This window comes from Anguilla anguilla, chromosome 14, assembly GCF_013347855.1.
Source record: "Anguilla anguilla isolate fAngAng1 chromosome 14, fAngAng1.pri, whole genome shotgun sequence".
NCBI lineage: Eukaryota > Metazoa > Chordata > Actinopteri > Anguilliformes > Anguillidae > Anguilla > Anguilla anguilla.
The window spans coordinates 32,624,699-32,639,944 of record NC_049214.1 but is presented as its reverse complement, the minus strand read 5'-3'; the positions used below and the strand labels follow the sequence as shown (position 1 = coordinate 32,639,944).

Genomic DNA, 15,246 nt, shown 5'->3' with positions numbered 1-15,246 from the left:
AGTGCTGACTGTGACCTGCAGACTGTGCCAGTGCTGACTATGACCTGCAGCCTGTGTCAGTGCTGACTGTGACCTGCAGCCTGTGTCAGTGCTGACTGTGACCCGCAGACTGTGTCAGTGCTGACTGTGACCTGCAGCCTGTGTCAGTGCTGAGTGTGACCTGCAGCCTGTGTCAGTGCTGACTGTGACCTGCAGACTGTGCCAGTGCTGACTGTGACCTGCAGCCTGTGCCAGTGCTGCCTGTGACCTTCAGCCTGTGTCAGTGCTGACTGTGACCTGCAGCCTGTGTCAGTGCTGACTGTGACCTGCAGACTGTGCCAGTGCTGACTGTGACCCGCAGCCTGTGTCAGTGCTGACTGTGACCCGCAGCCTGTGTCAGTGCTGACTGTGACCCGCAGCCTGTGTCAGTGCTGACTGTGACCCGCAGACTGTGTCAGTGCTGACTGTGACCTGCAGCCTGTGTCAGTGCTGACTGTGACCTGCAGACTGTGCCAGTGCTGACTGTGACCTGCAGCCTGTGTCAGTGCTGACTGTGACCTGCAGCCTGTGTCAGTGCTGAGTGTGACCTGCAGCCTGTGTCAGTGCTGACTGTGACCTGCAGACTGTGCCAGTGCTGACTGTGACCTGCAGCCTGTGTCAGTGCTGACTGTGACCTGCAGACTGTGTCAGTGCTGACTGTGGCCTGCAGACTGTGTCAGTGCTGACTGTGACCTGCAGACTGTGTCAGTGCTGACTGTGACCTGCAGCCTGTGCCAGTGCTGACTGTGACCTGCAGCCTGTGTCAGTGCTGACTGTGACCTGCAGCCTGTGCCAGTGCTGACTGTGACCTGCTGCCTGTGTCAGTGCTGACTGTGACCTGCTGCCTGTGCCAGTGCTGACGGTGACCTGCAGCCTGTGCCAGTGCTGACTGTGACCTGCTGCCTGTGTCAGTGCTGACTGTGACCTGCAGCCTGTGCCAGTGCTGACTGTGACCAGCTCAGCTGGTTGTCAGTATTTCATTGCACACTAGCGACCCCTGCTGGTCAGTCAGATGCTCGCTGTCCACTTATTGAGCTGCAGATGAAGTCTCTTTCTTTGGCTGCACGTCTGACCTTGTGAACTTCAGCGGTAAAGAGGCTGACATCCTGTGCTTTCAGTGTAGAGCACACGCTTGTGAGCACTCTGCCAAATCAACAGCAGGTGAAGAGGTGGCTGCAATGTGGTGAATACGATTGGGCTCCAAAGTGGAGGGAAAAGGGAGGAGAATCATGCAAGATTTTCATTAAAGCCCCCCACCCACCTGTGTCACTTTCAGCCCCTCCCAATCGGCTCCCAAACTTTATCACCCACGTTTCTCTGGTGCAGACGTCAGTTTCCCCGTCGCTGCTGCAGCTGCTGCCTTGAACCCAGGCGGGGGCGGAGTCAATCCCAACTTGTGAATCCCTTTCTGAATTTACGACAGGTATTCTTCTGTTTCGAGGTCCGGCCATAAAGCGCAGGGCTTCCGCTCCTTTCACAGAACAGTCAGTCAGGTACAGCGCTAACCGTTCTGCGGGTTTTGCCCACGTGTCACAGGAAATGAAGCTACTTATCGCTGGTCCACAGCAGCACCTGGAGGCAGAGAGTCCATTATCATTTAGCCCCATGTTGGGGGGGCGGGGGGGTGGGTATTTGGGGTATGTGCAACCGGATCAGCGATGGCGTGATCAGGTGCGACAAAGACGGCTGATCTCGTTGCCTGTAGGCTGGGGATTAGGGCACTGATCCTCTCAGGGTCGACCCCAGAGACCCCCCCCCCTAATTATGGCGCTATTATAGGATGTTAATGTCGCCAAGCGCATTTCTCCCACAAAGCCGCCATCCACCGGCCACGCTCCCGAAAAATGCTCCCGGAGTTAAAAAGGAAGACGAATAAAACCCAGGGGAAGTTTTCAGTTGGACGAGTCATGTGTTGATGAATCAGGGCCTGCCCAGCTTTAGGCTTAGCTGCAGTCCCTGGGATTTTTTTTAGAGATTCTTATTAACTTTTATCCAAAAATAAATAAATAATTAATGTCTCACTCCAATTAGAGTCACGTGTTAAGTGATAACTGCATGATGAACTATCAATTTTTATTTTTTATTTTTTTAAGAGAGGACAGCTCAGGGGACCCCTGAAGTAATAATTTCAGGTAGAGGAGAGCGCGCTCGAGGGCAGGTGTGTCTGAATGAGTTTTGGGTTCAGTAGGAAAGGGGTGCTCAGGGGTACTGAGGGGTACTCCCAGGCCCAGACTCCTCTTGGGTTCGCCGCGGCTTTGCCGCTCGGCCCGTTCAGCGAATCCGGCCGCACCGCGAGGGCCCGGAAACGCAGGGAGGGACGGGAGGTTTTACGGGTCCAGTTTGGGTCTATCTAGATCAGTGGTTCTCAACTCGGGCCAGAAAGGGCCGGTGTGGGTGCAGGCTTTTGTTCCAACCAAGCAGTGACACACCTGATTCTACTAATCAACCTTTGGAGTCTTTACTAAGGACCTTGATTAGTAGAATCAGGTGTGTAACTGCTTGGACGGGAGCAGCTCCGGGAGCAGGTCAGGAGATGTGGGGGGGGGGAGAAGGGGTCAGCTTCAGCTCATTGTTTGTAAAAAAAGTTCCTCTTCTTTCCGTTCAGGGCACCGAAGAGAAAGGTGACTCTTTGGCAACTTTGTTACTATGGCAACTTTCCAATTGTCATTTTGCTGCATTCAAACAACAACAACAATAATAATAATAACAATAATAATATGTTTTGTGTATGTAGTGTATATTGTATGGATGTAATCATGGGTAAAATAATTGTTAGGTTCACATTTTTCACTGTTTGAGATTCATATTCCTGCAGGGCATTGTGGGTCACCTTCATTTCTAAGCCGCATTCTTCCTTTCTTCTTCTCTTTTCTTGGGCGGAGGGAGAGTAAAACAGAATGTGGGAAGTCTTCTTTGTCATTTCTGTCGTGTGGGCTGTCCTTTCAGCGAGTGGCCTTGATGTTCTAGAGCTTTCCAGGGTTTTCCTTTAATAAACGGAAGGGCCCCATTTATCAGCTGACCAGGGGGTGGGTCTGACAGCATGGTGTACCAGCACGCACACCCCCCCCCACCCCCAGGGTACCAGTGCACACACCACCCCCAGTGTATCTGCACACACACACACACATACTCCCCCCCCCCCCCCACCCCCCAGTGTACCAGCACACACACCCCCCCCACCCCCAGGGAACCAGTACACACACCACCCCCAGTGTATCTGCACACACCCCCACACCCCTCCCCACACCCCCGGTATACCTGCCCACGCCCGTTCCCGGAATATTCCGGCGCTGAGGAGTCACATGGGCGAGACAGTAATAATCGCGCTCTTACCCAGAGCCCACTGTGACAGGCACATTTGCACCGCGCCCCAGAGATGTGCTTTTTCACAGCCAATTAAAATCTGGATTCCTTCATAAGCCAGAGAGAGACGCTGGAGAGATGCGGTCGCCGTGGAGACGGAGGGGGGGATATAGCTGTGGAGCAACAGAGGATGATGAGCACCACAGTCCAAAACAGAGAGCCCCCCCCCACCCCACCCAGACAGCTCGTACTCAGCTGTGGGCCTCGGTTTGGGTTTGTGCCTCCCCAGCCGAGCTCTGTGACTCCCCCAACAGGGCTCTGTGCCTCCCCAGCAGGGCTCTGTGCCTCCCCAGCCGAGCTCTGTGACTCCCCAGCCGAGCTCTGTGATTCCCCCAGCTGAGCTCTGTGATTCCCCAGCCGAGCTCTGTGACTCCCCAGCCGAGCTCTGTGATTCCCCAGCCGAGCTCTGTGACTCCCCAGCCGAGCTCTGTGACTCCCCAGCCGAGCTCTGTGCCTCCCCAGCAGGGCTCTGTGCCTCCCCAGCCGAGCTCTGTGCCTCCCCAGCCGAGCTCTGTGACTCCCCAGCCGAGCTCTGTGATTCCCCCAGCTGAGCTCTGTGATTCCCCAGCCGAGCTCTGTGACTCCCCAGCCGAGCTCTGTGATTCCCCAGCCGAGCTCTGTGACTCCCCAGCCGAGCTCTGTGACTCCCCAGCCGAGCTCTGTGATTCCCCAGCCGAGCTCTGTGATTCCCCAGCCGAGCTCTGTGATTCCCCAGCAGGGCTCTGTGCCTCCCCAGCCGAGCTCTGTGACTCTCCCAGCAGGGCTCTGTCCCTCCCCAGCCGAGCTCTGTGATTCCCCAGCCGAGGTCTGTGATTCCCCAGCAGGGCTCTGTGCCTCCCCAGCCGAGCTCTGTGCCTCCCCAGCCGAGCTCTGTGCCTCCCCAGCTGAGCTCTGTGACTCCCCAGCCGAGCTCTGTGACTCTGCCATAGAGAGAGTGCTGCATTATTGTAAAAGCTCTTGATCTGCTGGAGCGCTCTGGTTTTAAAACGCTGGCAGACCCAGAGGCCCGTGTGCAGGCTTCACATGCGGCGGTGGTGGCTGCACTCAGACACGCTCCTCCTCTTCCCTTCTTTTTGGCTGGACCGCAACAGCGGGGCCAGCCCTACAAACACGAATGTCTGTGACTGACTGAGTGACTAAGTGATGAAGTTGCACCGTTGGTCGGCCGGAGAGTTCCAGCCGTATACTAGGTTTTGACCTGGTCTTGTTTTCCTGTAGCCTTTCTGTCCTCCTGCACTCGTTTGCTCTCTCTTAACCACGTCAAACTTTTGTAATGCGGTGATCTGTTGGACCGGCCCGCTCAGCCTCAGTTCTGTAAGGTTCTGCGGCTCAGTCCTGAGACAGGCACAGAGTTGCTGAAAGATGAGTAGAGTGATGAGGATGAGGAGTGAAGATGAGGAGTGGTTCTGACTTACAGTGCTCTCTCTTCCTTCATCATCCCACCCTCTCCTTTTCCCAAACTCTTTCTACATCTACCCCTCCCTCCCTCTCTCTCTCTCTCTCTCTCTCTCTCTCTCTCTCTGTCTCTCCCTCTCTTAACCTCCGTACCCCCTGCCCTTTCTCTCTCTCTCTCTCTCCCTCCCTCCCTCCCTCCCTCTCTCAGATGGGGGGGGTCCGGCCAAGTGCTCGGCCCCTCAGCCGTTCCTGGCGCAGCGGCTCCTGGAGGAGGGCGAGACGTGCCTGTCGCTGGCGGTGGAGATGGCGCTGGTGGGGCTGGGGCAGCAGAGGATCATGCCCGACGGGCTGTACGCCCAGGAGAAGGTCTGCCGCAACGAGGAGCAGCTCATCTCCAAGCTGCTGGAGGTGGACCTCAGCGACCACCTGGTCAAGATATTCCGCAAGCAAGCAGTCTTCCTGTTAGAAGGCAAGGCACGCCCACCGTCCTGCTTCCTGGCCCCTCCTCCTTTTCTGGTCCCTCCTCCTTCCCGGCCCCTCCCACCTGCGATTCACACTGGCCAATTTGCGCTGATCGCTGTTGTCCTCCATTATGTTCCCATTGCTCCTGTAAAATCGAGCCAAGATGGCCGCTTTTCACACTGCCTTTTTTCAAACACCGCAAGCGTTTTGCAAAAACGGACCTAGAGGGAAGAACAAAATGTTTTGCGCTCACCTTGATCAAAATATTTGCGAGTCGGTGTCCTACCAGTAGGCCTTCAGTGTCATTGGCACGTGCCCAGATGCCAACTGCCAAAAACACTCAGGTGTCTGCCTTGTTTTCCAATGAAAGTGAGGGTTCTTCTTCTGGAAAAAAAATAATACATTTCCAAAGCCGAGCTGGCAGCTTTCCAGTCATAGCAGTGTTTTTTGGTTATTAATCTAATATCGATGACTGCTCAGGTTGATGTGTAGCTTAATTAGATGTGAAAAAGACTTACTGCTGTGTCTCTGTTTGTTCGAACAGCTCAGCATCTGTAACAGGCTGAACATTTCAGCGTCATAATATCACCTTATTAAATCAATAAGTCATCATTCAGAATGAAAATGAAACAGTGGCCATAAAGTTTTTATTTTTTGTTCTGTTTGCGCATCCTTGCACATAAACACATCCTGCACAGCCTTATAAACACGTCCTGCACAGCCTTATAAACACATCCTGCACAGCCTTATAAACACATCCTGCACAGCCTTATAAACACGTCCTGCACAGCCTTATAAACACGTCCTGCACAGCCTTATAAACACGTCCTGCACAGCCTTATAAACACATCATGCACAGCCTTATAAACACGTCCTGCACAGCCTTATAAACACATCATGCACAGCCTTATAAACACATCCTGCACAGCCTTATAAACGCATTCTGCACTGCCTTATAAACACGTCCTGCACAGCCTTATAAACACGTCCTGCACAGCCTTATAAACACATCATGCACAGCCCTAATGGAAACGGTGGAATGCGTTTGCCAAAGGTCTAACTGCCAAACACGCAGGATGTTGTCACACTGCGGTTCTAATTTTTCACCATGGAGGGAGTAGGATGTGGTGTGCAGTGAAGGGGGGGGGGGTTCGTCTGGGGAGCCACCCCCGTCTCCCCCCAAGTACCACCCCTGCCCCTGCCCCAGGGAGGACCACCCACCTCTGGGTGAGGGAATAATAGAGCTCCCAGGCTGAGCTTGGCGAGCAGGCCCGAATGCATCCAGCGAGCGGGCGCTGTGCTCGTGATGTGGGCTGAGCCCCCCCTCGGGTGGCGGGGGTTGGGGGGGCAAGCCGTCACATATGGATTTCAGCATCGCAGTTTATACAGCAAGCAAGCAGTAAAAAAAAAAAAAAAAACTTTAAAAAACGACCCGGCTGTTTTGAAAGTGAGCCGCGGTTTCATCTGGTTGGGAAATGGGGGGGGGGGGGGGGGGCTTGCCGCAGATGCTTTGGGGGCGGGGTTATGGCCCTCCTGCCCTGTCAGGGTTTAGATGTGCTGCTTTCTGGGTGGGGTTACAGCTACAGCTGGGCGGTTTGTAATGGGGGTGTCTGTCAGTATCTGTTCCCTTTTATTTCAGTGGGGGCAGGAATTTAACCAAAATTGTCCCCTCGCCCTGTACCCCTCCCCTGCCTGCCCATAGGGTACAGAGAGGAAGTCCTACCCCAGATCAAATGCTTGAAAACCCCCAAAGAACCCAGAACCCCTGACAAGAGTCCCAGCACATGTGCACAGGATGTGCTTTATTTCCAGAGGAAACTCATGAACCAGATATCTGCTGCACTCTGACCTACAAACACTGGCTGTGAAATGTGGCCACAATGATGCTGAACGCCTCTCTCTCTCCCCATCCCTCCCTCCCTCCTTCCCCACCTCTCTCTCTCTCTCCCCATCCCTCCCTCCCTCCCTCCCTCTCTCTCTCTCTCTCTCTCTCCCTCCCTCCCCACCTCTCTCTCTCTCTCCCCATCCCTCCCTCCCTCCTTCCCCACCTCTCTCTCTCTCTCCCCATCCCTCCCTCCCTCCCTCCCTCTCTCTCTCTCTCTCTCTCCCTCCCTCCCTCCCTCCCTCCCTCTCTCTCCCTCCCTCTGCAGGTGGTCCGTATAGCGGTCTGGGCGAGCTCGTGTACAGAGAGAGCGTTCCCATGCACACCTTCGCCAAGTATCTCTTCACCTCCCTCCTACCTCACGATGCTGAACTGGCGTATAAAATTGCACTGAGAGCCATGCGGTGAGTTCCCAGCAACACTTACACCCAGCAACCCCAACACTTACAGCCAGCAACCCCAACACTTGCACCCAGAAACCCCAGTACTTAAACGCAGCAACCCCAACACTCATACTCTGTGACCCCAACACTTACACCCAGCAACCCCAACACTTACACCCAACAACCCCAACACTTACACCCAGCAACCCCAATACTTACACCCAACAACCCCAACACTTACACCCAGCAACCCCAATACTTACACCCAGCAACCCCAACACTTACACGCAACAACCCCAACACTCACACTCTGTGACCCCAACATTTACACCAAGCAACGCCAACACTTACACCCAGCAACCCCAACACTCACACTCTGCGACCCCAACATTTACACCCAGCAACGCCAACACTCATACCCAGCAACCCCAACACTTGCACCCAGTGAGTGTGTGTGTGCGCACGTGTATGCATATGTGTGTGTGTGTGTGTGCGTGTGTGTGTGTGTGTGTGTACGTTTGTGTGTGCGCATGTGCGTGCGTGCATGCATGTTTCAAGGGCCTCTCTCTGTTGACGCTCTTTCATTCGCTCTCTCTCTCTCTCTCTCTCTCTCTCTCTTGTCTGCATTCCGTCTCCTTGTGTTCTCTGCCCTCACTCTCTTTTCTGCCTTTACCCCCCCCCCCCTCGGGGGCAGCGGGGGGAGTGTGTTCAGAGCTGCGAGCTCCGAGCTGCGTGTTTACACTTCACTGAGACGGATAAGCCTGCCGACGGAGGAGGCGTTTCATTTAGTAGCGGGAACACTTCTCCTCCGAGTTCCTCCTCCTTCTCGGGGAGCGCTCGGGCGCTGTTTAATCACAAAGCAGCCTCTGCCGGAACCTCGCTAAATAATTCATTGCCTTTGAAAATTAGTTTTAGAAAATGTGTGAATAATAAATATGTGGCGTTGGGTCTCATTCTGGCCTCGGAGGGTGTTGTGTGTCTTTTTTTTTTTCTTTCTTTCTTTCTTTCTTTTTTCTTTTTCATATTCTGGCCGCTCCGCGCTTCGCCGCGAGCGCCAGCGGCCTGCCGAGCCGGTGGAGAAACGCCGCGTTAGGGTCTCGCCACGTCTCCACGGAGACCGCCGGCAGCGCTTGTGTTTCCTCAACAGCTTTTTTGTTCTCTCTCTCTTTTTTCGATGTCTGCTTCTTTCTGCCCCCATTTTAAATAGTGTAATTTTTTTCTTTTTTGTTTTTCTTTGGGGGGGGGGGGGGGTTATGGATCTTTGAGATGCGCGTAACTTTGATCACGTGAACCGCACAGGGAAGAGGGCAAAACAACTGCTCGTGTGCTAATGAGCTTTAACAGCGAACGGGCTTATCGGGGACTCAGTAGACGGGCACTGAAAGGGTTCATTTCTCACTTTATCCACCGTTCTGTGTGCTTGAGAAGCTCGCGGTTTCCTTCCTCCCTCTCTCGCAGCCCGGCTCCGTGGAGTCTGCAGCGAGAGGCCGAGCGCCACAGCGAGCGTCTGCACCGCCGGCTGCTCGGGGATCAGCCCTGGCCATCTGGTTTGAGTAAAGCCGAACCTTCGGCTCCGCGGCGTCGCCTCTGGCAGCGCTGCTCGCGCTCCGGGCGCGTCCTGCGCCGACGCCGCTGCCAGATCCCACCGAAGGAATGGCGAAGCTGCGGGACGGGGGCGCGGCACGCGAGCGGAGAAAGGGCTGGAGGTGTAGCGGCTTTTAGGATTTGGCCCCCGGGGAGAAGTTTCCAGAGCAAGCCGCCAAACTGGGCGGCGCTCCCTGCGTTCGGTTACGGGGGCGGAGCCCGGGGGGAGCGCGCCGACGCTCGCCGTGAACGCCGTGCTCTTCTCCCAGGGCTGCGTAAAGAGGCACGCCCTTCTGCGCGGCAGTCCGCAGGGAGCCCCCGCCCCCCTCGCCCCCCGCCCCCGAGACGCGGTGCGTGCCCTCCGGCTGCGCGGTGACACCGACAGCAGGGATCATCTCGTTCGTTGCCCGGGTTACCTAAAAAAACAAAAAAGAAAAGAAGGAAAATGAAACTGCGGGCTGTGATTGGGTTACAAAGCCAAACGGAGCCATTCAGGTTTGTCAATGGCCCCGCGGTCGTCTCAGTCGCTGCACCTGAATGAAACCGCCAAAGGGTCACTTTTTATTTATTTATATTTTCGGTATCCATGACTGTGGGCTTGCAGACGTGAAAGCCTGCGCTGGCTGTCAGGAGGGTCTGAAGCAGCCCTGCCTCCACCTGCGGGAGCTCAGGTTTAACAACCCATGTAAACAAACACGCTGTGGTCCTCCACTAAGTACACAGGCTGAAACTGGGTTTGTGAGTTGATCCCTGATTTTGGAGGGCTCAGTGCCTGCAGGTTTGACTCCAGTCCTGGAGGGCCACAGTGTCTGCAGGTTTAACTCCAGTCCTGGAGGGCCACGGTGTCTGCAGATTTAAGTCCAGTCCTGGAGGGCCACAGTGTCTGCAGGTTTAACTCCAGTCCTGGAGAGCTGCTGTGTCAACAGATTTAACTCTAGTCCTCGAGGGGGGGTGGGAGGGTCAGGGGGCGGAGCTTGCTCTCCACGCCTGTGTGGGTGGGAGGGTCAGAGGGCGGAGCCTGCTGTCCACGCCAGCTCCCTCTCACAGAACAAACCAGAATGGCTGACTGTGGTGCGAAAAGCAGGAACGTCGAAACGTTGTGACAGAAGACAGCAGCAGAGCAGGGGCTGCGTCTCGCGGCCTCCTCCTGCCGTCAGTCCATCTTCTCAGCCGCCTTGGTAACGCAGAAGAGGGGGCGGATTCCTGTCGCTGTGGCGTCTCCCAGCTACAAAACAAAACCTTTTTTGTGTCGTTCCCCCCCCCCTTTTCCAGCAGCATTAGCGGACGTGCGCTAGCGGCTAGCAGGCAGTTTGCCCTGAGCAGAAAAAAAAGGGATATTGGCTTTAGCCTCTGCCCCTGGTGGAAAAGCCTCTCCTCCTCCTCCTCCTCCTCCTCCAGCTCCTGAGGACAGAGCCGCCGTCACATTGCAGAGGGGTGAACTCAGCACCTCGCCATCCCGCCAAAAATCTCTCCCCACTGCTGCCGCCAACACGCCCACCGCCAGAGCAGTCTGTGCGGCTCCACATCACCTCCTCCGCCATTCCGGCTCTTCCAGCTTCCACCTCTTCCTCCCTGGAAAAGCACAGTTCAGCTGCTCTTTTACTTCTCCCTCACAGTTCAGCTGCTCTTTTACTTCTCCCTCACAGTTCGGTTTCCACAGTTAAGCTTCCTGCTGTCAGTCAGGTATTGGCTTTGATTGACATCTCTTGAAAGCATCTGATGTAGAGCTAAAACAGGAACAAAAAACACTCAATTAAAGTACACGTACTGAAGGACAGAATCCAAACAAGTTAAGTGCAGTAACCGTGTGTATTTACGCTGTGCTTTGTTTCCACATTCACTATCAGATATATTGGCTTTTAATAGCTGAGGGAAAAGTTGAGAGGACAGCGCAGGTCTAGTAATATATTAAAGCTAAATCTTTCAGAGTCTGCACTGGAGGGACTAGCGAAAAAAAGGTCCTGGAATTTATGTTGGCAAAACCTTTCAGGAAGTGAAGAAAAGCTGGCTTTCTCTCGCTCTGAGCGTTTTGGAGAACGCTTTCGCGAGCTGAGCCTGTGATGTATATCTGTCGGGAGGGGCTGCCTGCTGGCCCGCCGGGCCCTCCCCCCCGAGGATTCTGGGACATTGTGGCAGCCAGCCAGTCTGGAGGGTGCCAAACCGAGGAGCAGGGGTCCCGCTTGGCGGAGGGCGGTATGGGGGGGGGCGTGCCACCCCTGGGTCCACACGAACAGCTGCAAATGGGCTGTTAAACCACTCTGTGTACCTACGGGATCCTCCGGCTTTCCTCCAGTGGCAACTGTAAAAAAAGCTCATCGGCGGAATTCTTCCTTAGCAGCGGCGGCGGCGGCGGCACTCTGGTGAAAGCCGTGTTCGGCAGGGGCGGTTTTCAGAGGGCGTCGCCTCAGCGCCGATCTCCGCCGCGTTTGGCTTCGTCCCCGGGTCAGCGGGGCAAATGGTGGCCGTGGTTACAGCGGTGGAGCTCCCTCAGCTGTCCGGGCCTGCTGGCGCACTGCACGCCGAGGGGCCGCGGTGCGTTTCTGCATTAGAGTCGGGGGGTTAGCGGTTAGCATGCTTATATGAGGACCAGATTAGTCATTGGTGAGTGTCCCAAAACTTACCCGCCGCGTGTATCAGATGTGTCATAAAGGGGGGGGGGGGTGTTTAATAGCCGAGTGGGAGGGACCTATGGGGAGGGGATTTGGGGAGGGGGGGGGGATAGAGGAATGAGATTAGATGCAGACACTTGTGAGTGTAGTTAATGAAACGGAAGCCCTTGGGAGAGATTCCCGCTCTAATTTCGGCGGCGGGGCAGGAGGGAGGCGGGCGGGGCGCGGTCCCTGGCGCACGCGTGCACACAAGCGGGGCGGACTTGGCCGGCCCCCGCCTGTGCAGCGCTCGTCGTCAGCACAGGGAGTGGCTGACCTTTAACCTCAGAAGGACAGGAAGCAGAGCCAACAGTGTCCAAACACGCAGCTGTCTCTCCTTTAGCGTGCGCGTACGTTTCTGAGATTCTTTTGGCGGCTCCGAGACCCAATCAGACGTGAGCCCGGCTCCCACACACCCCCAAGACCGTGAGCTCCGCCTCCCGGGGCTTTGTGCCTCTCTGGCGGGCCGTGTGACCGGCTGGAGGCACGGCCCCAGCGGGGTGGCGCTTTTAGCGGCTTTTTAATGCGTTTCAAATGAGATGCGCCAACCTGATGCCACTCTGGGACCTGGAGCGGCTCGGGGAGTCTCTCGCCAGGATTTCACAGTTCATACCTCATTACACTCAAAAGCGGCGTTTTGTTTTCCTCCGGAATGTTTCCCGGTTTTTCCGACCGCAGATCTGCCAGAGACCTGGACCGACGCGACGGGTCTGGTCTGCTGGTCTGATTGTCGCCGCTCGGTTAATCGAACGCTTGTGCTCCATGACCTGAGTCCCACGGTTGTGTGTGCTGTCTTGTGTCTTGTGTGGGTGAAAGACAGCATTTGTGATTTTTAAAAAAATTTATAAAATGTATCAATCGGAATGCACAACCCCCTGCCATATGTGGGGGAGGGGGATGTGTGTGGGGGGGGGGGGGTCGCTGTTTTTATGTGGTACCCCCATACACCTCTTTCACAGACTCAAAGTGAATTGAAAGGAGATGTGTTGAAATCTTGCCAGATCAGTGTGTCCCCTAATCCATTTAGGTCATAACAAAGTGGCGTGTGTTCTAATTCCAGCATTTCCGTAACTGACCTCTCACTCTCTCTCTCTCTCTCTCTCTCTCTCTCTCTCTCTCTCTCTTCCCCCCTCCTCCTTCCTGTTGCCAGGTTACCAGTGTTGGAATCCACGGCTCCGACAGGCGACATGTCCCGGCCTCACCACATAGTGTCGGTGGTTCCCAACCGCTACCCGCGCTGGTTCACCCTCAGCCACATCGAGTCGCAGCAGTGCGAGCTGGCCTCCACCATGCTCACGGCAGCCAAAGGTGAGGCCGCCATTCCGTGCCGAGCGCGCTAATGCTGCTCTGCAGACACGCTGCCGCCATTCCGTGTCGAGCGCGCTTGTGCTACTCTACAGACACGGTGCTGCCATTCCGGGCGATATAGCGATATAGCTCAGGAGGTAAGACCGATTGTCTGGCAGTCGGAGGGTTGCCGGTTCAAACCCCGCCCTGGGCATGTCGAAGTGTCCTTGAGCAAGACACCTAACCCCTAACCTCTAACTGCTCTGGCGAATGAGAGGCATCAATTGCAAAGCGCTTTGGATAAAAGCGCTATATAAATGCAGTCCATTTACCATTTACCGTTCCACGGGCCAGCTGTTTCCTGCCAGATCGGCGTCCCCTCCACACACACACACAGGCAGGGTGGGTTGTGGGCCGGAAGAGTCTCAGCACTGCAACACCCTTTGACCCCGAGTTCGGCCAGCGAGCGCCGCATCGTTCTCTCGCGACCAGGCCCTGGATGAGAGGGCTCGGCACACAGTTTTACTGCGACACAGTTATTCGGGGTGTGAAAAGGGGGAAGGGGGAATTTAACGGGGGTCTCGGGACGTGAGAAGCCTCCTGGTTTGGGGTTCAACGGGGACTCTGAGATAACGCTCATATCAGATCCTTTTCTCCTCAAGTGTTCGGATTTGTTTTGTTATTGGTCAACACACAGTTTTTTCTCCCCACATTTTCACTTTATCTGACCTTTATTTTACTACATTATGGCTGACTGAGAAGTGGTGACGGTGACTCCTGAGGCCACACGACGTCCATCATACCCAGTACAACAGCGAGCAGCGAGAGGAGCAGCAGCCCCATACAGATCCATTTAAGCACTGTTTACAAAAGGCTGTCAGGAAGTTTTGCTTTTTTGGACGAATTTGCGGAAGCATTTCTTCTCCGTGCGGAGAGTTTTAGATGTGTGGGATGGCTGCCAGTGTAATGTAGCTGAGCCAGAGACCCAGGGCAGAGATCAGGTCCAAGATTGATGCAAAGCTGGATACTCTGTAGTCTGTGGGTAACTGGAGAGATGATAGGGGTTGAATGGTCTGTTCTCCTCATTATGTATTCTTATTTTCTAGAATGGCTGAATGGCCTGTTCTTCGCATCATGTGTCACATATATTTTTGTTCTAGATGGGCTGAATGGCCAGTTCTCCTCATTATGGATTCTCATGTTCTAGATGGGCTGAATGGCCAGTTCTCCTCATTATGTATTCTTGTGTTCTTAAAGTGGCTAATGTATTGCTAGCACTCGCCATGTAGAATCAGTCAGAAACGAAAGACGTCTCCTCGGTTTCTTTCAGGCGACGGTCGACGGCTCGAAACAGTATTAGAGTCCATCCAAAAAAACATCCACTCCTCATCCCACATCTTCAAGCTGGCCCAGGACGCCTTCAAGATCGCCACACTCATGGACAGCCTGCCTGACATCACTCTGCTCAAAGTCTCCCTGGAGCTGGGTCTTCAGGTAGCTGCTCACCTGGGCACTGGGAAGGGGCGCTTCTGTGAGCCGGGAGGGGCTGTGTCCCCGGGGACCCCTGCTTCTGCAGAAATAATCTGTTATGAATGGCTAACAGGGTGACCGCAAGTAGTTTAGCTAATGTGGGTCTCCCAAGACAACAGGGATATGCAGGGTGTTTAATTACTGCAGATTTAAATATGACTGAAGCAGATTAAATTACGTGTGAAGCAGATTTAAACATGTGAAGCAGATTTAAATATAACTGAAGCAGTTTAAAATGGGATTGAAGCAGATTTAAATATATGACTGAAGCAGAATACAATATGAATGAAGCAGATTGAAATATGGCTGAAGCAGATTTAAATATTTGTGAATTTGCCAGTCAGGGCCCATGGTCTGTTCTCACCGGTCCCTCCTCACCCCCCCCCCCCCCTCCTTCCCTCCCTCCCCCAGGTTATGAGAATGACGCTCTCCACGCTGAACTGGCGGCGGCGGGAGATGGTGAGGTGGTTGGTCACGTGTGCTACTGAAGTGGGTGAGTTACTCAGGCTTTTCACTTGTGTTCGCTTCAGTTTGCGCTCAAGTGTCCAGGCCTTCGTTTATAACGGTCCGTGGAACGCGGCGACTCGCTTGTGGAAAGTACGTGTTTACTTCATTACTCACAAACATGTTTTTAATAATGAAGTGAACATATTTTCTCTTGAGGTGGTGCTCTGACCTTTAATTCCTTCTTCTG

General features: G+C 54.5%; 1 protein-coding gene across 1 annotated transcript in view; it reads left to right on the top strand.

Moving 5' to 3' along the window:
• The window catches only part of zswim6 (zinc finger, SWIM-type containing 6), a 90,430-nt gene that overhangs the window by 72,522 nt on the left and 2,662 nt on the right, over positions 1-15,246 (top strand). The window contains exons 9-13 of the mRNA XM_035391129.1: positions 4,985-5,245; positions 7,389-7,524; positions 12,886-13,043; positions 14,353-14,516; positions 14,964-15,045. Of these exons, the coding sequence (XP_035247020.1) occupies positions 4,985-5,245; positions 7,389-7,524; positions 12,886-13,043; positions 14,353-14,516; positions 14,964-15,045 (801 nt within the window). The remainder of the gene's footprint in view (positions 1-4,984; positions 5,246-7,388; positions 7,525-12,885; positions 13,044-14,352; positions 14,517-14,963; positions 15,046-15,246) is intronic.